The following is a 27,448-nucleotide window of genomic DNA, read 5'->3' as shown; positions in this document are numbered from 1 at the left end:
GAACGCAATAACTCGGCCCAAAAAACATGCCAAGGGCAGACAAACATTAGAATGACACACTCGGAAGTAAGTTTTATCCTTGTCGCCCCAAAAGATTCTACATGGGAGCAACATATACCGACAGTTGAGCACTACCTCCTGATGCACGTCACAGGGTCTTAGCCGACCCTTGCTTCATAATTTAGCTCTAAAATGGTCCAATACCAGCAGTTGAGTATCTACTACTATGTGTAACACAGCCCCAGCTCCATGACTCCCTACCATGCACTAAGATGCTAAGAAGTTAGTACAAAATTGCGACCGTTGCTAGCGTTATAAGCCGATACCAGCACTGCCTACCAGCGAGCTACACCCGCATATGAGTCCTTGGCTATTCATGCAGTGGGTAATCGACCTGGTAGGACTTATGTCGCCTACTACTGGGGGCAGAGGCATGATGATCGTGGAAACCGACTACTTCACCAAATGGGTAGAAGTAGAGCCCAAGACGACCACGACTCAAATGGACATAGAGCACTTTATATAGAGAAACATCATTTGCCGATTTGGCATCCCACAGTCCATCGTCACTGACAACAACCCGCAATTCGTGGGCAAAGGTATAGCGAAGTTCTTCCAAAAGTATGGCATCAAGCAACACATGTCCACGCCAAGATATCCTCAAAGCCATAGGCGGGCCGAAGCATCCAACAAGATAATCCTCGACTGCCTCAAGAAATCCCTTACCAACAAGAAGGGAAAATGGCCAGGCGAACTTCCCGGATGTCTATAGGTATATTGCACCACCAAAAGACGAGTAATCGGTGAGACTCTTTTCTCTTTGGCATTTGGCTCAGAAGCAATCATTCATCCCAATGTCATCAAGTCAAGTATCACTACTCTACTACTAATCATTGAGTAGAACAGTAAGGAGATGGCCATAAGCTTAGATCCGGCAGAGGAGAAGCGCGAGCAGACCATCACCTGCATTATAGCCTACCAGCAATAGCTCATCTTTAACTACAACAAAAAGGCCAAGATCCAGCAGTTCCAGCCCAAATATCTAGTCCTAAGAAAAGCCTTTATCACTGTCCACATAAAAGACTCCAAAAAGATGGATCATATCTAAGAAGGTCCGTAAAAGATCAGCAGAGTACACGGCAAGAGTAATTACACCCTCATCACCATGAAACGATAAAAAGATGGAAAAGCAGTGGAGCACCTACAATATAAGGAAGTACCATGTGTGACCTCCCACTACATCAAAGCCCGAAGACTCAAGCAACCCGATAGGCACCACCTCACAAGCCGGTACCACTTCACAAGTCGAGGACTATCCAGTTGTTATGCAGTTCCTACCTTACAGCTAAGTTCTCGTTCGTTTCACTCATTTTTCAATGAGGAATTCATAAGTCACAACTTGGCTCGGCTGCATACTTATAACAATTGATCACTCCTGCACTTCAAAAGAAGACTGCGCCCTTTGTAGGGACTCATCGCAGGAATTGCGCCCCCCGAGGGACCAATCATGCTCTCCAATGCAAGAAGGTAAACCAATTCCCCAACACCCATATGGGTCAGTTCTCCAAAACGAGAGGATGAATTTTTCACTCTGAATATCCAGACGTGCATGAGCCTGGCTGCTCTAGTATAACTAAATACATGATGGCTTGCACCGGGATTCAGAGAAGTAGCCACAATGGTCTTTTTCAAGGCTTAGCTAATTGAAGGATTTTGGGTCTTTTAGCCTAATCCGTGGGGAACCGGACCCTAGAGACGGTGGGGACACATTACGTAGTACATCCAATGGATGGCTGCCCTGGAACCCTAAAGTTGCTATCGAGTGCACTAAGGTAGCCTACAGTTTCCAGAAGACTGCCTATGGCTTGCCCTTCGAGCAGTAAAGCCATGCTAGACTTTTACAACCGCACATTCTTGTGAAAGGTTAAACAAGCTAGCGTGGATATATGAAGCTTTATCCACTGCCGACATACTATGTAGTCAATAAGCTTCACCTCTGCCAAGCGCGGAACAACTTACACCAAGTCCTAAAGTGTGTTGTGATACTTGCTATGCAACCTACGGAATTGGAAAAAACCAAGGTTAACGGCCTAGTGGTTACGCAGATTTGTCTGCTTCTGTAAGTAAGACATTCAATTGCCAACCCTATAGCTAACAACTTTGCAAAGTTCTATACCAACACCTACGGCTGCATAGACTACGCGGGCCTGTCTGCTTAGAGAAAAGTAGCACGTCTGCCACTGGTCTATAAAGTCTAAAGGTTAGGGCATGAACAAAAGAAGTGAAGGAATGATGTTTATAAACAACGTGAAAATGCCAAATGAGTTTAAGAAAAACAAGAGCTACAAGGAAAAACAAAGAAAATCCTAAAGGCCACCTAGAAGACTACACTTCAGCAATTTGGACATTCCACGACTACTCGGTCGTCACACCATGAGCAACCACGACGCTTTTAGCAGCAGCATCTTTCAGCACTTCACCCCCGGCTGCCCTAGCCTGGGCACCAACTTCTTCAACTACTTCACCAATGGAAACCTCAAAAGTAAATGCAAGTAAGTCTTCCAGAGAAATAGAGAAGGTCTCGAAACCTCGAGCTCATCCTTCTCACCCTGTAGTTGCTTATTCTCCTCGAGCAGACCAACACAGATGCGCTGCAGCTCATCCACTTCCTTCTTTAAACTTTCATTGATCTTCAATACACCTTGAAGTTCCAACACTTGGGATTCAAGCTTATCGACGATTCATTTAAAATTGATCACTTGATTATATACAGCAATCAACGCTTCATGCTTTGCATAAGCAGCAAAATAAAGCTCAGAAATTGCAAACTCAAGATCTTGAATCAGAGGTATGTAACATCCAATCTCCTTCTCTGCACTTTCATACTTAACTCGAATTGCGTCAAGCCTAGTCTTCAAGACAACGATCTCTTGGCGAGCGGTCTCAAACTGCAGAGAATTGAGGGTAGAAGTATTAGACCCCTTCAAAGCAACGACCTCAAAGTCTAACCTCTTGATCTCCTCGGACAAGGAATAAGCTTCAGCTGCCATAGTCTTCACCGCCTCATTGGCAGCCTTGCTATATATACATCATAGCAAGCAGAACAGTCATTTTATATTAGGTTGTATGCTTCACAAAGGAACTTGGGCAAACAAACCTTTCTAACGCCATCAACTAACTTGGCACAAATGTCCATGTCTTCAAGTAGATCTGGTTTCAAGAGCACACATATCTCAGCAGCCTTCCTAGAAGCAGGCTTAGTGGATTTCTCACAGCTGCCCACGTGAGCAGTCTCTTTCTTCCCAACAGGCGAATCAGTCTCAGCAACAGAGGGAGTGAGCCTTAGCGCCACTTTAGCAACAGAGTCCACCTTATCACTCTTCATAATAGCAAGCATTTCTGAATGAGATTCGGACTTAGCTCCCAACAGATGTCTTGGCATAGACCTCGGCACTAGGGGCATGACAATACCTCTACACTGAGCAATACTATCAACAATTGAATTAGCCATTCTCGACATAGCAAGCGCCACAGGCTCAGATCTAGTAGCCTTATTTTTCTTCCCATTGGAAGAAGTCATGTCAATCACAGGCCTTTCGATAGCAGGTGGACCCTCACGAGCAGCGGAGGAAGTCTTCAGTTTTTGCTTAACTAGCATCTCTTGAGCAGACGGGAAAGATCTCTTCTTTCCACCTTTATTCACAGTAGGCTCCACGATAGCGATCAGACGAGCCAAAGTATCCGTCTTGATCCTCTTTACCTTCTCTCGAGGGAGCAACCCACATTTCTCCCGGTGAAGATAACTAAATAGCCAATGATATTCACGGTACTCAGCAGGGGAACTCAACCCAAATTGGCTTTTCCTTATTTTTTCTCTCAATCGCCAGCCTGGCCCATGTTAAGTCCAAAAGCCCAAAGGACATAAGCCATGCGACTCGCCTAGCATTGCGCCCTAGCGCCATAATCCGCAACCACAGCCGCACAAGCTGCCCTTTGCTCTAGCCAAACCGAGCAGCCTAAAGCAGTGGTCCCTGCCACAACACCTCCTGGCCCATGCCAGCCGACGTGCCGCACCACCCCGACGGCTGCCCCACGACAGCATTATCCAAGAAGAAGACAAGAAGAAATTAAGTTTTTATTACATTGGTGCGACATGGAGAAGACGAAGAAAGCAACGAAGGACGGTCCTTTGCATGAGCAAGATGTAAAAGATTGCTAGAGAAGGGGGAACAAATATCCTCTAAGCTTTCTCTCTCTTATAGGGTAAAATAAATCACTCTCGAAAGTTGATTTAATAACCCACTTAAGGTGGACTTAAATAGGCTTTGAGAGAAATTTATTTCCCTTTCCTAGAAGGATCTAATTTCTTATTAAAGAAGGAATCTATATCAAAATAGGAAGCAGTCCAAAGTTTCCTAAAGCAAGAAAATCTCTACACCTGTTGCCCTTTTCTGCGAGCAGCCCAACAGGTGTGGGGGCATTTGTGGAGCCAAAAATAATCACAAGGCGACACGTGGATTTTTGGGGGAAAGAGGACAAAAATACCTTTGAGGCATAACGGGATTCCTACGCGCGAGCAGTGGGCAATCATACTTTAACCAAGTCAAAAGTGCCCAGAGTAGGCAACAATTCAAAACATATCTCATCAAATCCCTTCTACAAGGTAACTCCCAAAATCTATTTCATTCTATATATCTTTTACCTCACTTTTCCCTTTTTAGCTAATCAATTAGCTATTTATTTTATTCATTCCATAACCTCCAAAATTATTCCTTCTAAAATGTGTTAATTGGCTAATTAATGGATTAATTACCTAATTAATATTAATCCATTAATTGCCAAATAAATCACCCATTAACCACAAAATACACCCAAAAACATCCCAAAGGCCGGCCACTTTTTCTCCAAAGGGGACCGGCCGTGCCCTATATATACTACCAATTTTCTCTAAAAACGAGAGTCTTCACTCTTGCTAAAATTCTCCAAAACTCTCAAACACTTTTCTCTCTAAATTCTAATTTTGGCATCGAAGGTTCTCTGGCCAAACCCCCCCCCCCCCCATTCATCATAGGCGCGTGAGGCTCTTGGCCTTGACCTAAGGTTTTATTTGTTTTGTAGGTGCAATTTTGTCCAAGATCAAGGAGGAAAAAATCTGCATCCACAATTATCACTTTGTTCAGGAACGTGTTCAAATAGGTACTCTTAGTTTATTTCATTTGTTGATCCGCCTGATTATGTCCTTAACAAAGGCCTATCCCCAGCTCGGTTCATCTTCCTTCGGACCAAACTTGTCTTTCCACAGCCATCAAGTTTGAGGAGGGATGTTAGGAAAGAAAATAAAATTTGGATTCTCCTTGCCTTTAAGAATTGATTTGGTGATTACATTTCTTGATTTTATATTTATTATTCTTGTATCAAAAGGAATGTTACTTGTACTCCAAGTCTATAACTTGTATATATTGTACCCTACATGTGACAGCTCGTCCCAGAAACATTACAACGTACGTGTGAAAAGACGAGATTGCCCCTAGTTTGATTTCTTTACGTTTAATCGTTGTTGTGAGTTTGGTTGGCATGTTTGGAGCCACACACACCTTCCCACATACCACAGCCTTTTTCCTCCTGTTTCCTGCACTGTCCCGAGTCCTCATTCCTTCCAATTCCTTTGAAAACGTACAGACACACACCCAAAACCTATCAAACCTTTATAGATCGAGGAAACCAAGACCATATTCGAACTCGTGAAGCTTGTAGGAGTCCAACCATGCCATTTTCAGGTAAGAACATCATCGTTTTCACGTCGAATCCACGATGTCCGATTTCGATTACTGTTCATGCACATGTGATTTCTCACGTTTTAGGGAATTTCAAGCTTGTAGGTAGCTTGGTGAGGTCCCTAGGAGGCTCGGGGTGGTTCGTTTGAAGGATTTGGACGTAGGGATCACTAGTTTCAAAGTTGGCCGGAGTTGGGTTGTTTTTACAGGTGAGATATCGTGGTTTTTAACCCTTAAAAGTGGTATAATTGTGTTCCTCTAGTTCTAAGCTTCATTTTGGTACCAATTTTGTGAAATTTGGATGAAAAACGAAGAAGATATTGAAGTTTAAAGTTTTCCCGATTTTCCGGCGCCGGAGGCTCGCCGGAGAAGGTGACGGAATATTCCTGACGCCGTTGACGGAATCCGTTAGAACTGACGGAATATTCCCTACGGCGTCAGTTGACGTCGTCAGCGTGCTAGGCACGTGCCTGCGCGTGTGGCCGTGCCTTGGCCGGCGCGTGGGGGCGCATGCGGCGGTGGAAAATTTTTCTAAAAATTTGGGGTTATCGTGAGGTTGAGTAGAGCACGTTGGTATATTCAATTACCCCATTTGAGCATTGTATGAGAAGTTATTACGAAAGGTTGGTTATGTGCTTTAAAATTAACGTTTTTGTAGTTGTTTCGCATATAGGTGATACCTATCCCGAGGACGAGCGTGGTCACTTGAGGCAAGGGGGCTACGACCCTTCCACTTACCAGTGAGTGGGCTTTTGGTTTTCCGTATACACCTATATACTTATATTTTCCCAGAAATAGATTTGAATTGTTATTTGCCATATGCCATGCATTATATTATCGTTGTTTGTGCATCACTGGTCGCATTATTAGTTGCATATATATATATATACACATATGCATATTGGGTGCTGTGGACGCACAGGTAAGTGCCAGGTAAGTGTTATTCATGTTTACATTCAGTAGCGATTCGAGATGCTTAGAGAGCTCATAACCTGCACCCCCGGTGTTAGTGTTTCCGCCCAGAGTAGGGCACAGTCCTTCACGTGATGTTCACCTCCCGCACCACACGCTCAGCTTAGATCTAAGTTAGGTGCACAGTCCTGTCGTACAGACCACAGTAGGTGGTTCCGACTCGTAGGTGACCCGCGATTATTCGCACAGCTTTCACGTGATCGTAGCACTAGAGCGTTTATATGTATTACACCCAGGCCTGTCGTACAGACCACTTTAGGTGGTTCCGACTCGTGGGCAGGTTTAGTTATTGATATTGAGATTTGAGCTCTAGATACAGCCGTACAGGTCACGTTAGGTGACTCAGGCTGCCAGATTATATGTTATTGATATGATTTATACCTGAGCACTGCATTTCGTTCTGAGGTTTCGACATGGCATATTCTTGAGCATGATTGGCATATCTATATATATACGTACATATGTTTATTTTCTGGGAAGTATACAGGTTTTACGGCGAGGGGTTAGAACTTATTTGCTAAATGGTTTTAGAAAAGCTTTGTTTTTGCCCACTCACGCTTTTGTTTTGCGCCCCTCCAGGTTCTAGTTGTCTAGCAGGTTCGGTGGTTTCCCAGAGGGCTTTCCCGGCATTTCTGACAGACGAGCACCAGAGTAGGGTCACCTTCGGGTGTACTGTTGTCGCATTATTTTTCTTTTGGACTGGTGTAGGCTTATTGCTCTGAACTTGTGTCTCACTTACGCTAGCACTTATTTCTATCACCTTATGTATGCTAGTTTTTAGTTGTTCGCACTATTTGTATTACTATTTTATTAGCTTCCGCACTGTGCACATGGCTACGTCACTTCTACGTGACGGCCAGCACGCCCTGATCTCGGTTGGGATGTGTCACTACACATATCAATGAAATCATTCGATTCAAACTTTCTACACCACACTTTATCATAGATATGGGGATATGAGTGGCTTAGTAACTTTACCTTAATTTACATTTTATGCACATTTAAGCCAATATTCAGCTTATGCACATTCGAACTCATGTTGAGTTATATGCATCATGACGAGTGAGATGTGCTTCAGTCAATCTCATTGGATGATTGGTGTTGTTGAAATATCTCACATCGACCATGTTTCTAAGAAAAGAAAAGTTTAAATATCTTAACCCCACTACAACTAATACCGAGGTCTTTTGTGATAAAATCACACACCTGACAGATTATGTAGGTGGTAATTACCAAGTTGGGGACAATATCGGTGATGTTGGAAGTGGACCTTTGACACGTCTCTCTGATAATTCCATATGGTATCAGAGCCAGGGAGCATGCTCATACTACCAAGTGATGGATGGGTCCTCTTAGCCCCGCGCGATGATGGTGGGTCTCTTGGCCTCTCGTGTAGGGTGAGTCTCCTTGGCTCCATGTGGTTGTTAATGTGTGGATCTCTCACGTGTGACCCACTAATTAGGTCCCACGTGAGGGAGCATGTTGAAATATCTCACATCAAACGTATCTCTGAGAAAATAGGAGTTTAAGTATCCTAACTCCACTCCAACTAATATTGAGGCCTTTTGTAATAAAACCTCACACCAGACGGATTGTGCAAGTGGTAATTAGCCAATTAGAAACAATATCGGTGTTGTCGGAAGTGGACCTTTGACCCATCTCTTTGATAATTCCACAGGCTTGTGGTTATTATGCGGTAGTTAAATTAGTAAACAGTTATAGGCATATAAGGTTTGCTATATCGATCATTGCTTCATCCTCTTTCATTTTTGTTACAAGGGAGGTCAATGCTCTCAGTCATTATTGTTACAGCGCTCCATGCACGTACATACTTTTATTTAGTTCAGCACTCACTAAGACCCTTGTAGTTATGTATAATTAATTAAGAGTCTAGTGATGGAGCCAGATACCTAGTAACTGAATAGTGATGGTGTATCCAATGTTGTTATACAACTTGACCAACTGGAGTCTGGTGGATATTGTAGTAGGAAGCTTCACCCCATTAGAACTCAATGCTTTCTCACATACACCGATGTCGTCGGAGACCCTTGCGACGGTATAGTTGGCCATGGTGTCCTCTTCCTCTACCTCATCTTGTGTGCCTCGGAAACACGAAGCAACTGATCCGTACGATTGCGCACACTGTTGAATTCCTTTGGTTTCCTTGCTGCTCTTGATCATGGGTTGATAACTGTTAAGCAACTGTTGGGCGTCTTTAGCAGTTTCTGCTGCTACCTCAAGAATATTTATAGCAAGTTCTTTGAGATTATTGGATGCAGCTGACGATCGAATTCGAGCATCTGACCAGAGAGTTTTTACGCATAGAGTGTAGTTTTGACTGAAAGAGTCTCGGGTTGCCTTGCAAACACTCCGAACTAATGGAGACGCTCTTGCATCTGCCGGTGTAGGAGAAGAAGAGAGAAATAATATGAGGAAGCAAGCGAAGAGCAATACATGATTAGAAAGTGGGGACTCCATTTTTCAAGACTAGCTAGTTAAGTGAAAAGGCTAAATAAATTTGTAATTAATTGTTTACTTTGGTGAAGCAATGAATGAATGGAGTAGTACATATATAAGAACCCTAGGCTGGTATGTGACTAAAAATAGAAGGGTACGTAGAAGGTGGGGAACCATCTAATTTTTTTCTACTAAAGTTGATGATCGGTTTTTGGTTTATTTTTTTTTCCTTTGTTATTTTTGTTATGAAAGCTCGTTTATTGTTACTGAAGCTTCGATTTCATATTTACCAAAAGAGAGAGAAGCTTCAATTAATAGAAACCAACGTAGTCAAATTTCTGTTTCAAATTGTTTCTTTTGTGTGTGCGCGTGTGGATATATAGGGTGTAAGTTGTAACTTTCCCACGCCCCCTTGGCTTTGTTCACGGTCTACCTATACATCTCAAAATATAGTCTATGACCCTTTTGCTGCAATCCATACTACACAACTGATTCAAAGACCACTTATATTTCAATCTGCACTTTGTAACACTATGATCTATTTGGTAGAACAAAACCAAAATCGAATTGCTTCCAATCATCTAGGGCAAATTTAACATAATCAGGCATTACCTTGTGTTTTGATTTACCTTTATGACACAACTTGATTGACTTAAAATACCAGTATACCTTCACGGTAAATTATGATGGAAATTATTTTCCTAAACCAAAAGCTAGGTTGTTTAAAGTATGGGTGAAAAAAATACTGAAAATTCTGAAACACGTCGAAGCAGTATTAAAAAAAAAACCAAAAAAGGCCAAACCAAAAGGACCCAAAAATTCGGTACCCAACCCAAAAATTCGGTACCCAACCAGACTGATACCGAAATTTTTAGTGCGTAATTGAGTGTGAAACTTGGGTTTGTTCGGTAAGACTGAACCGACTCACCTCATTTAGATGCTCACTTGACTTTCTGCCTAACCTTGGATCTCTCCTCCTTCCCGATCTCCCTCTCTTCTCTCTCTCCTCCACACACACAGTGGGCTCTTTCTTTTCGTTGCAAAAAAACCCTCAATCATAATCTCACTTTCTCTCTCTAGAAACCAAAGAAAACGGGGCTAAAACCATTTTCGTAGTTCTCGACTGGAGCTCCACTCCCGACTCCAGCAAAGTAGCCGTTGCGTTCCTCGAATCGGTGTTCTCTCTTTTATTTCACTCTCTAGAAAACTTTACCTTGTGCTTTATTAAAACTATTAGTTGTTTTTCTCTCTCTAGATGTGGGGATTAAAGGGTGGAATTAAGATTTGAAAATCCCTAATTTTAATTACTGCTTGATTTCTTTGTATTTGGTTTCAATTTTCTGCTTTTGATTGAGGGGATTCTTCGACCTTCGTATTCGATTGCCGACTATCTGATTTTTGGGATACAGAACTGAAAAATCAAAATAATTTTGGTACGGAATTTCGGGAAAACCAAAATTTAGGCGTCGAGAATCGGAGTGATGTATATTTGCTGCTGATTTACGTTGTAAATTAAAAATAATAATTAAACTTTTTACAAAACTTTGAACTAAAATTAAAATATAAATAAAACTTACTTGAAATTTTTTGCTCTGGAAATGAGTGCACTGCCACTGCCACTCGCCTATCTCTCGAAACTCCTTCGGTAGACTGGTAGGAGCTGCATCAAGAGAAAGTCTTGTAGTAGCAGTACAACTTGTACTTCCACTCCTTATATCGCCCCCTCCATATCCCATTTATGTATTTAGCAGTCCCCTTGTCTTGCAGGTGATCTCGAAGTTGCCTTGAATTAGGGAAAAAAAAATAATAATCGAAACCAAATTATTAAACCACATTAATTAAACTAGCATTCATGCATGCGCTCATGTGCATGCAGAAGACATTTTTTGAATCACGACTTGCTACTCGCGATTTATACGTTTTAAATGTATTTATATGCGTAAATTGACAAAATGTCAGTTAAATATTTGAAGTAAATGAATAATTTTAGATCATACTAGAAGAAATCCCTCATAAACCAATTAAAGTATCTGAATTTACATAATAAAATCGGTATCTGTAGAATTTACATTAAGAATAGAGAAAATAATCTCTACTAATTAATAAAACACTAATTGTCAACCAAAATCCTATGAAATTACTAGTTTAACCCTCTAATTAAAACAGAACATGAATAAGAAATATGGGCAAAAATGTAATTTCACACAACCAAATTTTGCTTCTTTTTTTTTTTTTTTTTTTTTTCCAAAGCCTCACCTACCTGTAATCCTAACATATCTCTAATTAAAAAAAAAAAAACAAAAAAAAAAAAACTTCTCACTCCCACATTCTCTATCATTCTCTTCCTCTCTCCTTCTATTTCAAAAACAAAAATAAAAAAATTTCTCACACTTTGTGTGTACCCATATGCTAGTATTATCTACATTAAGGGGAAGGGGATGTGTTTAGCCTATTGTGAGGCTAAACCCACCCCCTACCCCCTTAGTGTAGATAATATCGTTTATTTAAAAAAAAAATCATTTGACAATTAATTTAATCACATTATTATCCGTGTGTGAAAAAATCTTTTTTATAACCGGCATTACACGCCTTTTAAAATGTTTTAAACATGTTTAAAAATAGAGAAAATAATATTTAATAAATAACTGATTGAATCAAATTATTGCTAGCCCATTGTGAGGCTAAACTCATCATCTCCTCTTAGTGTAGTTAATATCGTTTGTTAAAAAAAACTATCATTTGATAACTTATTTAATCACATTGTTATTCACGTGTGAAAAATCTGTTTTATAATCGGCATTACACGCCTCTTAAGATGTTTTGAACGTGTTTAAAAAAAAAATTGAATATTATTGCTAGCTTATTGTGAGGTACAGTTGACTTTAAAAACTACTAAGTCTACGTGACGTGTAAACCAAGTAATCAATAAGCTAACTACGTCATTCGGTTGTGTGCAGGGAATGCCAACTCGTCGGCCGAGCTCGGCCGAGGAGTAAAATGTGTTGATGTTGCATTGAGCGCGCTACTGACTTCTTAATTTTGCCACTGCGGCCGAGGAAGGAACACGTCTTGGCCTTTAGGTTCTAGAGCATGAAGACAAGGCAACTAGTCTTGCAAAATTCACGAATCGTCGGTGCTGAGTTCGGTCACGGTGATTATATTCGTAAAAGTATAAGCACGTTGAACCGACACCAAACTATATGGACACAAATACTCGAAGGAGATGTATGTCTTGATGGTAAATGTGGTTCAACCATCAAAATGCCGAACTCTAAAGCTTACTTGTGAATATCCAATCATGAAACAACTTGGCGTTCAATATGCCGAGCCCAGTAATCTTTAACACCTCACTTCGCCGAGAAGACTAATGAGATGACCTTTGCCAATAAGGATTTGAAAATCCTTCTCGACCGAGACTTGGATAGATAACCAGTCGATCTCGACCAAATGCTGTTTATCTAAACTGTAGATGCTCCGCGGTCGGCTGATTCTACGACAACAGTGTTGTTTATCCAAACTAAACATGTTCACCGGTTGCTTTCACAATGCTGTTTATCCAAACTGAAAAAGTGTTGGCGGAAAAAGAAAATAAAAATCTCAAGGTTTTTGAGATTTTTCGCGTAGAGCAAGAGTTTGCGCATGACAGTTTGTGTGCTGAATTGGAGAGCGTCATTGTTGCATGCGACTCTGTATTTATAGTGGCTATAAACCCATTGGATGACGTTCTTTTTTTCCAACTAAAACTTTGTCTCCCGAGTTGTATGCGCAGACGCATCCATGCAATTCTGTAAAGAATTGCAATTCAATTACAATTCTTCCCTCAACCCATCGTCTGGTCGCTCATCTCCTCCAATACACGCATAATATTTCATGATGAGGCCACGTGCTTGCTTGATGAGATGTATTCTATCTCAAATGGAACTCTAGGTTGATAATAAAGAGCCACGTGGGCTTGTCTCTGCCTCAGATGTTGCATGCATGGCTATCTCCATGCAATCTTCATTAATTCAAATAGAAAATCACAAACCAACTCAATTTGATTGTGAATCAATCCAATCATCACGTGCTACATGCTTCTCAAATCAGATATGCTTAGTTCAATCCCTTATCCAAGCAAAAAAGGCATGACTTTGTAGACTTTCACAACTCTCGCGCCATGTTAATCCCATTCAATCCATCCCGATCTCCTCAAACTCAAAACATCTCTCTCATGATAATTACCATGATAAAATTGATAGTAATATCAAGAAAAATCTGTTTAGTTTTGGAGTCATCTAATGGTTTCAATGCAATGGGCCAATAGTGTAAAATCGGGGTCCAAACAAGTACAAATTAAAAAAAAAAAAAAAGGACCAAAAAGTAAATTATTAAAGAAATACTGTTAAAATGATGAAAATGCCCTTACCTTATTTGATGTATTATTTTGGAACGCCTTTGAAGTTTTTTGTTTTGGGGGCATTTTTGTCCAAATTTTTTGTTGAAGCATGGTGACACCAAATCACTATTCACCTTTCCATTCACTTTATATATAACTAGCCTTCATGCACGAGCTCACGCGCATGCATAAGGCTTTTTTTTTTATCACAACGTACTACGCGCGACTTACACATTTTAAATGTATTTATATGTGTAAGTTGATAAAAGAAAAGTCAAATATTTGAAGTAAATGAATAATTTTAGATCATGCCAGAAGAAACCTCTCATAAACCAATTAAAGCAGCTGAATTCATATAATAAAATCGATCTCTATAGAATTTACATTAAGAATAAAGAAAATAATATTTAATAAACAATTGATTGAATTATATTATTGCTAGCCTATTGTGAGGTTAAGCCCACCTCATTCCCCCTTAGTGTAGATAACATCGTTTATTTAAAAAAAAAAAAACAATCATTTGACAATTAATTTAATCACATTATTATTCGTGTGTGAAATACCTTTTTTATAATCGGCATTACACGCCTCTTAAGATGTTTTGAACGTGTTTAAAAATAGAGAAAATAATATTTAGTAAATAACTGATTGAATCACATTATAGCTAGCTCATTGTGGAGCTAAGCCCACCCCCTCCCCCTTAGTGTAGATAATATCATTTGTTAAAAAAAAAAAAAAACAAAGAATTATTTGACAACTTATTTAATCACATGGTTATCCGCATGCGAAAAACCTTTTTTATTCTTTTCTCTCTTCCTATTTATATTTATATTATATTTTATGATAATCAAATTACCAAATTACCCCTACATTATTTGATATATTACATTGGGCTGCTTTTGGATTTTTTTTGGTTGAGGGGCAATTTTGTTGTAATATTTTTGTCGAATGGCGTGACTCCAAATTTTTGTCAGCATGCGTGAGCCTCCAAATTCCTATTATATAGATAGATAAGTAAAACATTAAATAAGTAAAGGTAAACAAAATAATAAATTAAGAAAGTTCTATATTTATTGAAATATGTCTCAAATCTCAGCAAGGACCTGGGGGGTGTGGTCCTCCCCCAATCATTGACCATGGGGCACTTGGTGCTGTGATGGCACCCATGTTGTGAGTCAACAAGATGTTGACTTTATGCTCGCTTGTCGATGACTATGGTAATCAACCCGGATTTGAGACTGTGATACTTGGATAATCAAGTTGCTCACCAACCCTTTACAGATCCCCCATACTTTGCTTTTCAGCCAGGTGGGAAGTTCCTCGTCTCCCACCTACTACACAACTGCATAATCGGCCTCTACGCTAGCAAGAGGGTGGGCTAGAGCTGTCACAGGTTCTTAGCAGCTACGGCTATGAGGCCACTTAGCAGATTGGGCCACTTGCCCCCGATGACGCATAACTATTGGTGCTGGCTGCCGACTCAGTTATGGTCGCTGAGGTGGCGCTAAGGGCCGAATGCTCATCCTGATTAAAAGCAGAGGCAGGGCGACAACCATTGGTGATCAAGCGCAATGACATCTGTAAAAAAAAAACAAAATTATAATTTCATAAATTTCCTACAATTTAACATATTTCTATAATTTTACCAAATTTTCATATTTTTTTCCACAAATTTTCACATATTTCTAAAATTTTACCAAACTTAATCATATTTCCTACATTTTCCACATATTTCTACAATTTTACCAAATTTAAACATATTCTCTTCAATTAACATATTTCTACAATTTCACAAATTTCAAACTTCCACAATTTTACCAAATTTTCACATATTCAACTTTCTCAATTGTATGACATAAATCATAAATACCAATTTAACAATTTAACAATGTCATAATTTCATGATTTAATAATTTCACAATTTCACAGTTTTACCACATAAAACTACCTAAAACTTCTACAATTTTACAACCTAAAATAACTACCTTGAAACACCCACTATCCCCACAACTCGTCCCCCCACCCTCCTTACACCCAACCACCACGGTCCCCACACTCAACCACCACCTTACCCACATCCTAATAACAGTTCTAATAACAAAGGGAGTATTTTTGCTCACCACCATTTAGTGTGGTGTATGTTCATCATCCTATTTATCACTGTTAGATGAGTTTGAATTTCGAGATTCGTATGGTAGATAGGCACAAATCTCAAAATTCAAACTCATCTAATGGTGATAAATAAAGTGGTGAGCATACACCACACTAAATGGTGGTGAGCAAAAATGCACACAATCCTAACAACAATCATAAATATCACACAAATCACACATCACACAATCCTAATAACAAATCACACAATCCTAAATTCAAAAATAAAATTAAAATAGAGAGAGAGAGAGAGAGAGCATGAAGTGGTGGTGGTGGCGGCTCATGGGTGAGAGAGATCGAGTTGAGAAAGAGATTTGAGAGAGAAAAAGAGAATAGAGATCAAGAGGGATGTGTTAGAGAGATAGAGAGCAAAGGTTTGTGAGTTTGCTTTGCGAAGAGGAAGAAAGAAGAAGGCTCTGCAGTTATGACATTTCAGGAATTTGTCCAACATAAGGTTCATTGGGCAAAGGTTTTTAAAATTTTGACAGGTGCTAAAAAACCCCAAAATTTCATTGGGCAAACCCTAAGGGTTTGTCCGGCAAAGGTTGCCTAAAATATTTTATTTTGACAAAAAAATGATGGGAGATAAATCATCAAAATCGGAGTTAAAATGACATGAACTTTCGTTTCTAACATTCGAAGGATTTCGCTCCCTTATCTAATCTTAGAACACTTGTTTTTGGTGACTTTTGACGTATCAGATCTCAAAGTATATACAAACAAGTTTGATCGTTGAATCGTAGAAACAAGTTTAATAGTTAGCAAGTGAATAATTGCCCTCTACATTTAAAGAGTCATTATCCCTTTTGATATTATAGAAAATCTTTTACATCATCTCTTGGAGATGCAGTTTTTAAGCTTGGTTCTTTACTATGTAATTTTGGTTGCTTTATAGAGATTGGAGATGCTCTACCTCCATATGCATTCCCTTTATCCACTGTAAAGTAGTTTTTTCAATTGGCTAGTAATAGGGTAAGGATGTTAATGTTGAAGTTATTGAGCTTTGAGTCATAACTGTATGAGTTACCAAACTTTAAGTTTATTATCATGTTGGATCTGAAGATGATACGATGTTAAAATAAAAAAATTAAGCAAATTACGGATTAGTTGTCATCGTAATTAGGTCCAACAAAAAAATTTAGGGAATTTTAACGAAAAGTTCCTAGTACTGTTCACTTTAACGAAAAACCACATTTTTACACTAAAAAATCAATCATGGTACTATTCACCTTACCATTTATTTTGTCCTTATCGTTAAAACTCAAAGTTTTCAAACATTTTTTTATTAGTTTTTCTAAAAATTTATTGTAATTGGGCTAAAAAGTTGAAAAAATGGACAAGAAAAATAGACAGTGCGCACAGTAAAAATAAACTGTGTGTACAGTAGGTCTAAACTACTAGAATCAAAGTGTTCATCGTTGGTTTGGTTTGGTTCAAGTTCCATAAGTTGTAAAATCGAACCAAACCATTACATTGTGATTGGTTTGGAATGTTTTGCTGAAGTAATCCATTCTAAACGTGCCCACACTTTATGATAGACTAGCCTTCATGCACGCGCATAATGCACACGCTCACGCATGTGCATAAGATAAATAAATAATATTAGATCATGCTAAAATAAACCTCTCATAAACCAATCAAAGCAGTTAAATCCATATAATAAAATTGGTCTTTCAATTTCCATCAACATTCTATTAAATTTACAAAATAGAGAAAAATAATATTTAATAAACAACTGATTGAAGTACATTCTTGCTAACCCATTGTGAGGCTAAGCCCACTTCCTCTTAGTGTATATAACATCGTTTCTTCAAAAAAAAAAAAAGATCAATTGACAACTAATTGAATCACATTATTATGCGTGTGCGAAATACCTTTTTTATAATTGGCACTATGTGCCTCTTAAGTGTTTAAAAATAGAGAAAATAATACAACTTATTGAATCATATTATTGTGCGCGTGTGAAAGATTTTTTTTATCACCGACGGTACGTGTCTCTTAAGATGTTTTCAACATGTTTAAAAATAGAGAAAATAATATTTAATAAATAATTGATTGAATCACATTATTTCTAACCCATTGTGAGGTTAAGCCCATCCCCTCCCCTCAGTGTAGATAATATCGTTTGTTCAAAAAAAAAAAAAACAATCATTTGACAACTAATTGAATCATATTATTATGCGCGTTCGAAATACCTTTTTTATAACTGACACTATGCGCATCTTAAGATGTTTTAAACATGTTTGAAAATAGAGAAAATAATATTTAATAAACAACTAATTGAATCACATTATTGCTAAGGCCGTTTCTGAGATTTCAGGGCCCCTGTGCGAAATTTATAAAAGGGCCCATTTTTAAGATAGTTTAAAAAAAAAAAATTTAAAGTAGGACAATATTGGTACTAGAAAATAATAACTTAAATCAAAACAACATTTAGGACTCACTCATTGTAAGTTTACAAATGTCATTAAATAAGTAAAAAGAATTACAAACATAACCTTCACTAAATAATAAAAAACTATTCAATCTTAAGCAACCAAATAAAGAAAAAAATAGCTTCAAAGACTTTAACTTTAAAGTTTCACTTGAATATATAGCATTATTATATAATAAAATTGAAAAGAAAATCCCTTTTTAAGGTGTTATTATTGGCACTCCTATTATCTCATTGTGCACTTCAAATTTTTACATTTAGAAAGAAAAAAATTTACTTATAAAAAGTACACTATAAGATTTTAAAGCACTAATAAAAGTATATTTTTAATATATAACAATATTACATATAAATATAAGATACCAAAAGTTTTTGGGGGCCCTGTGTGACTGTACCTTTTACTCCCCTCAACGCCGCCTTTGATTCTCGCTAGTTCATAGTAAGAGTAAGCCCAACCCCTCCCTCTTAGTGTAGATAATATCGTTTGTTCAAAAACGATAAAAAACAATCATTTGACAACAAATTGAATTACATTATTACTAGCCTATTGTGAGGTACTAATTATAAAAATTAAAAAAAAAGACTATTCAAAAGAATTAATTATTAAAAAAAACATTGTTTATATGACAAAAATACCTCTGCATTATTTAGTGCATTATTTTGGGATGCTTTTGAACTTTTTTGTTTGGGGGGTATTTTTATTCAAATTTTTTTGGTGAAGCAGTGACCCCAAAAGGGACCTGCTGGCTTTATATATACAGATATGTAGATATGGGTGGGTTAATCACCAATTCACCTTAATTAACACTTTATACATATTTAAGCCCATATTCAACTTATGCACATCCGAACTCATGTTGAGTCAATTATGTCCTTCAAACGAGTGAGATGTGATTCAGTTCTCATCGGATGATTGGTTTGAAGTTATTATGAAGACATACATATACGTACGCTGTATCGATCATTGTTTCTTCCTCTTTCATATTTGATACAAGGGAGGTCAATGCTCTTATCAGTCATTATTGTTACAACACTTCATGCATGCACGTACATCTTTTTCATTTATTTCAGTACCTTCTAAGATCCTTGTAGTAGTTAAATTAGTAATCAGTTATAGACATAAATGGTTTGCTGTATCAATTATTATTTCGTCCTCTTTCATTTTTGTTACAGGGGAGTTCAATGCTCTCAGTCATTATTGTTACAGCGCTCCATGCACGTACATTTTTTTATTTAGTTCAGTACCCACTAAGATCCTTGTAGTTATGTATAATTAATTAAGAGTCTAGTGATGGAGCCAGATACCTAGTAACTGAATAGTGATGGTGTATCCAATGTTGTTATACAACTTGACCAACTGGAGTCTGGTGGATATTGTAGTAGGAAGCTTCACCCCATCAGAACTCAATGCTTTCTCACAAACACCGATGTCGTCGGAGACCCTTGCGACGGTATAGTTGGCCATGGTGTCCTCTTCCTTTACCTCATCTTGTGTGCCTCGGAAACACGAAGCAACTGATCCGTACGATTGCGCACACTGTTGAATTGCTTTGGTTTCTTTGCTGCTCTTGATCATGGGTTGATAACTGTTAAGCAACCCTTGGGCATCCTGTGCAGTTTCTCCTGCTACCTCAAGAATATTTATAGCAAGTTCTTTGAGATCATTGGATGCTGCTGACGATCGAATTCGAGCATCTGACCAGAGAGTTTTTACGCATAGAGTGTAGTTTTGACTGAAAGAGTCTCGGGTTGCCTTGCAAACACTCCGAACTAATGGAGACGCTCTTGCATCTGCCGGTGTAGGAGAAGAAGAGAGAAATAATATGAGGAAGCAAGCGAGGAGCAATAAATGATGAGAAAGTGGGGACTCCATTTGCCAAGACCAGCTAAATAAATTTGTAATTAAATATTTACTTGGGTGAAGCAATGGATGAAAGGAGTAGTACATATATAAGAACCCTAGTCGGGTATATGTGACTAAAAATAGGAGGTTACGTAGAAGATGGGGAACCATCTCTTTGTTATTCTTCTAAAGTTGTTGATCGGTTTTTGTTTTCCTTTCATGTTTTTGTTCTGAAACCTCAATTTACTGTTCCTGAACTTCAATTACATATTGACCACACAGAAAAAGAGAGAGAAGCCAACGTAGCCAAATCTCGACCTGTTTCAGTTTCATATTGTTTGTTGTGTGTGTATATTTTACGGTGTAAAGTTGTAATTTCTACATGTTCATAACTGAATACCATGAGTAGTTATATGTTAATCGTTACATGCCCAATTGGTTATTTTTATTTTTATTTTATTTATTATTTATTTTTTTATTTCTTTATTTCTTTTCACAATATACCTATACTTCTAAAAAAATATAAAATCTACGTACCTTTTGATGCAATCCATACTACAGAACTGATTCGAAGACCAATTATATTCAATCTGCACTTTATAACAGTTTGATATATTTGGTAAAACAAAACCAAAATCGAATTCTTTTCACTCATGCCGCAGCACGAGCATAGTAAATAGAATACAAGTGTAAACCTAAGAATTGGAAAGCTGGCATCCACCAGTTTAATTCTTGAATGTTTATTAGGCAAAAGGCTTAATCTGACTTAAACTCACTTCTGCAAAGCTCAGAGGTCTTATTGGAATTGAATGACATAAAGCAGATGAAATTTGGAAAAATTCGATTTTTATTACAAACCTTAAAATTTGGTTTTGAAAGTCTAAACTAACGACATCGGATGGCTAAAATCCATCATACTTCACAGCAAAGTGATGTGTTTGAACCGAGACATCTTTTCGGAAAAGTATTATGCGCTCGAAAAAGAGTTCGACTCCAAATCTGTAATATCTCCCCACATCCTTGTGCCTTTCTTCGGTCATTTCGTCCTCAATCCACTCGGCTATCTATTCTACATCAACTCATCTGTGCCAAACTTAAGATAATCCTGCATTATTTTGTGTTTTAATTTTGATACATGACATAATGTGATTAACCTGAAATACTACTACATCTCCATGCTGAATTATGAGGGAAATTATTTTCCTAAACTAAAAGCTAGGTTGTTTAAACCTTTCCATCTTTATATTCCAATCCTGCTTGTAGTTACAATTGTAAGAAACACTTTCTTTTACAAGCACAAATGTGTTTTTTTTTTTTTTTTTAAATAGATCCAACGTGTTTTTATGCAAAATTCATCACAATTTTTTATTAAAAATTTAAATGCATTTGTGACCGAAAAATATTTTAAATTTTTGAACCAAACGTAGTCAGAAACATTTTGATTATAAAAAAAATTTGTCCCCAAAAGAGGTTGAAATTTTTGGACAAATTTTTTTAAATGATGGGCCTAGTGTAATACCAATTAAAAAATGTTTTGGGCTGGTTTATGAGCCTAGCGGTGGCGAAACACAGGAAAACGTCGTCGTCTTTCCAACTGGCAGTTAAATCGGAGTCGGAAGTTTACTTTCGTGAGGCTCACTCCTTCTCTCTCTTCTGTCTCTCCTCGATCTCCTCCGCGCTCTCAATCTTGGCTCTCCTCCCCCACCATCTTCACCGTCTCTCTCAGACTCACTCAGACAAAGAAAGCTGCCAGAAAGGTATGATGTTAATTTTGGGGTAAAATTTAAATTAGGGTTTATTCAATTAGATTTGGGTTGATTTTCTTATTTGTGCCCTTTTGAAATTAGGTAGCGCTTTGCTGCATAAAAATTGAAGGGACATTGCAAAATTCATCAATTAGAACTTTTGATTTGAACACTTTTTTATGTTTGTCTTCACCTGGGAACTGGAACCCTAATTGTCAATGATCATTTCAATTTCTAATGTAGTGTATTATATTTGGCTTTCAAATCCAATTTATTAATTATTTATGTCCAAATCAGTAGCCAATATGCCCTGTAACATTGTTTGATGAACTAAAAATTGGTTAATGATAAACGTAGTCCTGTTAATAATCCCAGTTGGTCTGCAATCCTCGGTGTGTTGGGGATTACTCGTCAACTTCAAGACCTGCTAACCATGCCAGTTCGTATCAGTCGCTTATTAGAGTGTATAGGGTGTACTCTATTTGTATAAGTATAAAATGGTGATTTTTTTTGTTTAATGTTCTTTTTAAATCTGTAAATTGTATTTCATTGCTGTCATTGAATTTTACCCGATGAATGGTGTATATTTGCTGATGTAAGCTATCCTGTAAATAGATCGGAGTCGAAATTTTTAATTAACCTCCCTTTCTCTCTCTCTCTTCGCTTCTCCCCAGAGCGAACCAGAAGAATCGAAACTCCGAGAGTGCAACAATGTCAGGATCAGCCATGGTGTTGGATCTGAAACCTTTGCCTGAGCCACCAGCTTCAATCCCCTCCATAAGATTGGACCTTCAGGGCTACACCGACCAAAACCAGGCCTCCGATGAGGATGATCTCTACAGCCGCCTCAAGTCCTATCAGCGACAGCTCGAGTTCATCGACATCCAGGAGGAGTATGTCAAGGACGAGCAGAAGAATCTGAAGCGTGAGCTCCTCCGCGCCCAGGAAGAAGTCAAGAGGATCCAATCGGTGCCGCTTGTCATCGGGCAATTCATGGAGATGGTCGACCAGAACAACGGGATTGTGGGCTCCACCACTGGCTCCAATTACTATGTTAGGATTCTCAGCACCATTAATCGGGAGCTCCTCAAGCCTTCTGCTTCCGTTGCCTTGCACCGCCACTCCAATGCCCTCGTGGACGTTTTGCCTCCGGAGGCCGACTCAAGTATTTCCCTCCTCAGCCAGTCTGAGAAGCCCGATGTCACCTACTCTGTAAGTTATGCCCAATTGAGTGATTAGGGTTACGACTGAATTAGGGTTTTTTTTTCATGTGTTTGACACCTACTATCAATTGTTGCAACAAATGCTTAATTGGAATCAATAGATTACTATTAGGGTTTTGGATTTATGGAATTTAACAATATTCTGGCGCCACTTCTTGAGGATAAAGTTAGCTATTCTGAAAAACTCACTCTATCGGTGCCATTTGAGTGTGTGGATAACTGATTCTCTTTACTCAATGGTCTTTATGTTAGGAGAAGTAGAGTGGAGACCAAAATTTTACCCGTTACTCAAGTTCTATGAGGATTGAAATTAACTATTGTGTATGCTTATTTTTATGCTCAATTTGACATGCTTAGCGCTGAAATTCTGAAGCTTTAGGCTTTATAAAGTCTTTTCAAGCAGGAGATGAACAGCCTATTATATAATTGATCCTATTTGACGGTTTGTTGTCTAAACTAGGAAACTCATTAATCTTTTCTAATTTATACCTTATTGGAAAGAACTGGTTCTATTGTTGTCTAAACTACTTGGTTCTGAGAATTAACCAATTAGGTTTAGTTGGCTTTTATTGGTTGGTAGTCAATTTCAACACAACAAGAATGCTATGGTGTGTAATATGCTTTAATTTTCTTATTAAGTGTCATGGGGACACGTAACATTTCAAGTGTTGGCTCACCACCCCAACCCTGATTTTATAATGTCTAATTCTTGAATACATTGCCTGTTATTATTTCTTATAGGAATTGGCTCGTCAAAGTTAGTGTCCTATTTTGTTGACGATTGTATTAGGAAAGAAGTAAGTTTCCTTATACAATTAGCTATGTAATAGAAGCAATTCGCTATGTGTTTTGCTCTGTCAAATGCAATCAAGCCGGTTATTCAGTGAAGCTTTTTGTGCATGTGATTAATCTGTTTGCCTCTGCCTCTGAGCTAAATACCCATAGGCACATTGACTTAATTATAATCTATATGTTATTCCCTTAACTTTTTTTTTATTTTTTTTATTTTTTATTTTTTTATTGGTTGTGGTGCATCAGGATATTGGAGGATGTGACATTCAGAAGCAAGAAATCCGTGAAGCAGTAGAACTGCCACTTACCCATCACGAGTTGTACAAACAGATTGGAATAGATCCCCCACGTGGTGTATTGCTTTATGGTCCACCTGGAACTGGTAAAACCATGTTAGCAAAGGCCGTGGCTAATCATACAACTGCTGCCTTCATCAGAGTTGTTGGTTCAGAATTTGTTCAGAAGTATTTGGGAGAGGTATATAACATAGTCCTATTTTTTGTGTGTTTATCTTTTTCTTACATTCAACAGATCCTTATTGTTTTTTGGAATAACAAATATTGTAGGCAAGTGTTACAAGGGCACTGTGATATTTTCTTGTTGCCTCACGCTCTGTTTTATTGACTAAGTTAGAAACAGTGTGAGTTCTTAATTCTTTTTGTTTTCTTTGTCAAAGGGTCCACGAATGGTTCGTGATGTTTTCCGTCTTGCCAAGGAGAATGCACCTGCCATCATCTTTATTGATGAGGTGGATGCTATTGCTACTGCAAGGTTTGATGCTCAAACTGGAGCTGACAGAGAAGTTCAGAGAATCCTTATGGAGCTCCTTAATCAGGTAGGACTGGAAGTTTTGACTTGAAAGAATTTGTAATCTGAATGAACTAAAACTGTAAATAAACCGGAACTTGGATGTTCAATGCATCGCTGTGGGGGTGGAGAAAATATTTCAACAGACGTCGGAAAGTTTAACCCTGAAACGTTCCTTTTCTGCTTTCTGTTCTCAATGTTGTTTTTTGCTTAATATCTTTTCAGATGGATGGGTTTGACCAGACAGTGAATGTTAAGGTTATTATGGCTACTAACCGAGCAGACACCTTGGATCCTGCACTTGTGCGTCCTGGAAGGCTTGATCGGAAGATTGAGTTTCCTTTGCCTGATAGGAGGCAGAAAAGACTTGTTTTTCAGGTAAATAACATGATTAAAGTATCTTTCAATGAAAGAATTGTTATTGGTGAAATGTTGTTTGTAAGCTGTGAGGTATTCATTTTTCTCATAATCACAAGTTTTGTAGTTTGTGCTATGTCCATTCAGTGCCATCCATATTAGTGGACCTGTTACTTACCCCCTATGTCTGAGATTCGGACTGCACAGAAGTCGGACACCTCAAAACACATCTGCACCCAATTTCTACATGAGATTATCCCATTCAGCCCTCTGTTATCCTTATGTCTTGTGATATTTATCAAACTTGGCACCAGTTTATTATATACCCTTTCTTCTATATTTTCTTTTGCAATCATGATTTCTTACTCTTGTGGACTTTTGACAAGCTAATGCAATTACTATAATGTCAATGGACCTGCCTGTTCTGCAGGTTTGCACCGCTAAAATGAACTTGAGTGATGAGGTAGACTTGGAAGATTATGTCTCTCGGCCAGACAAAATCAGTGCTGCTGAGGTGAGACACTAATTTCTTTTGGGAGAGAATATGCTTATCGTTCTCATTCTTCTACCAATGTTAAATCCTGTTAGTATTATGTTGTGTTTTTTAATTCTCTATTTTAATTTAATTCGGGGTTTTGGTTGGGGCGCTGTTGGGCTTGTGCTATGATCTTGAAATACTAAGAAATATTTGCTTAAAGCTCTTGGTTAGAACAACAGTCACGATGTTAGACATGTACATGTATGTTTGTTTAGAAGAATTATGGCTTTAAGAATATACATGTCTTATATGGGACGGATCTGTAAATAATGCCAGCATTGGGGGCAGTAACATCGTCAAATGGGGTTGAATTTAGCCTTTTAATGATCGATAACAAAGACCTTCTCATAGTGAATCTCCATAAAATTTGTTCTGACGAATGTGAGTTCTCGTATTTGACGTCAGCTGTAGTATTCTGTGTCTGATTGTTAAGATATCATCGGGGCTCTGCTGATGGTCTCAGATCTTTTATCGTTTTATATAAAAAAAATTGATTGTGTAGTAACTGTCGTAAATGGTTTGGGTTTGTACAGATTTCAGCTATATGTCAAGAAGCAGGAATGCATGCAGTTCGGAAGAACCGATATGTCATACTCCCAAAGGACTTTGAGAAGGGTTACCAAACCAACGTGAAGAAGCCCGACACTGACTTTGAATTCTACAAATGATGGGTGCTGGAAGCTCGTATACTACAGATGGTCTTTTATGTTTAATTTGGTCTTATCGCGCAAGCTCGCATCCGAAGGTATGGTATCTTTGAACAATTTTAATAGGTCAATCGAGGGATGTTATTGTGGTGATGACGTATGATGTGAAACCGTATGGCCTCAACTCGAAAATGTTTATTTCTTTATAACACATGAACTATGTCAACTGGGGCATGGGTTCATAGGGATGTTCCATCGAGGGCTAAAGGTCTTTATCAAGAATCACACACATGTATCTATCTGTTGTCTGTAAGACTGACCACAAGGTGTTTGTCCTTTTGGGGTTCATGGATCATTCAATACAATCAAACATGATTCAACTGCCTCTTTTAATAGACATATTTCAAAATTTAAACTCACGTAATTATAGGATGGTAATTTGTTGTAAGGATAACCTATAAATGATATTTGCAATAAATAGACAAACTCAAAACCACTAAGACATTCATTTGAAGTGAAGAAAGATGAACGAATACGATTCTACAAGTAAACTCAAAATCCTTAATCCCATGGTTATATGGTTCTAGTTTTTGGGGTGTTTTTGTTGATATAACTTTGAAGAAAGATCCAAAAGATAGATGTTTCGGATCGTTGAAATACGTTACAGAATGAACTCACAAAATCATCTGCGTAAAAAAGTGGTGTTACTGATTTGTCACCTTTAAGCATACATAAAAAGATTGTACCTCTGCTAATTAGTTACTATTAGGACCATATTTTGTCAGGAACATATAACAAAAACCTTATATATCTGTTGACCCAACAAAACTACCAAACCCATGTAACGTGCGGTTGAATAGCTAATGAGTTAACTATATCCTTCGGTTGAATGCGGGGCATGCCAACTTGGCAATTGAGCTTAGTCGGTGAGTAGATGAAGGTGGCATTGGTGTCAAACGTGCTGTTGACTTTTTATCCGAGTGATTGGAGTTGAGGAAGGAACTCGTTTGGAGCCGAGAAAGGAACTCATCTCGGCCTTTGGGTTCTACAGCCTAAAGGTAAGATTGCTAGTTTCTGCGAAGTTCACAAATGTTCAACTTTTAAAGTGTCGAACGACGTAACCTGATAACACCTCACTTCGTCGAAAAAGCTGATGAGATGACCTCTTTCAACAAATCCTCAAAAAACCCTCATTGATAGAGACTTATATAGGTAGTCAACTGAACTTGGAGTAGAGATGTTTAACACAAACTAAGAGATGTTCCTCGATCGCCTGGCTCTATGGCTCCAGAGTTGCTTAACACAAATTGAGAGATGTCGCTGGTTGTCAATT

The 27,448-nt window shown here is 38.2% G+C and overlaps 1 protein-coding gene across 1 annotated transcript; it reads left to right on the top strand.

The window, feature by feature from the left end:
- Positions 1 to 21,605: 21,605 nt before the first annotated feature.
- On the top strand, positions 21,606 to 26,416 carry LOC137726231 (26S proteasome regulatory subunit 6B homolog). The gene is made up of 7 exons (XM_068465124.1): positions 21,606 to 21,763; positions 22,426 to 22,963; positions 24,013 to 24,243; positions 24,443 to 24,601; positions 24,799 to 24,951; positions 25,361 to 25,444; positions 26,002 to 26,416. The coding sequence occupies exons 2-7, from the start codon at positions 22,463 to 22,465 to the stop codon at positions 26,134 to 26,136; spliced, it is 1,263 nt and encodes a 420-aa protein (XP_068321225.1). The 5' UTR covers positions 21,606 to 21,763; positions 22,426 to 22,462; the 3' UTR covers positions 26,137 to 26,416.
- Positions 26,417 to 27,448: the final 1,032 nt, after the last annotated feature.

Source organism: Pyrus communis, chromosome 2, assembly GCF_963583255.1.
Source record: "Pyrus communis chromosome 2, drPyrComm1.1, whole genome shotgun sequence".
Classification (NCBI taxonomy): domain Eukaryota; kingdom Viridiplantae; phylum Streptophyta; class Magnoliopsida; order Rosales; family Rosaceae; genus Pyrus; species Pyrus communis.
This window is presented reverse-complemented; position numbering and strand designations above follow the sequence as displayed.

What these genes read in the sequence shown, in the direction of transcription:
- LOC137726231 (XM_068465124.1), top strand. Translation starts at nt 22,463, where the DNA reads ATGTCAGGATCAGCCATGGTGTTGGATCTGAAACCTTTGCCTGAGCCA. An exon ending in AGAAAAGACTTGTTTTTCAG is followed by an intron (nt 24,952 to 25,360) that starts GTAAATAACATG and finishes CCTGTTCTGCAG; the next exon opens with GTTTGCACCGCTAAAATGAA. An exon ending in ACAAAATCAGTGCTGCTGAG is followed by an intron (nt 25,445 to 26,001) that starts GTGAGACACTAA and finishes GGGTTTGTACAG; the next exon opens with ATTTCAGCTATATGTCAAGA.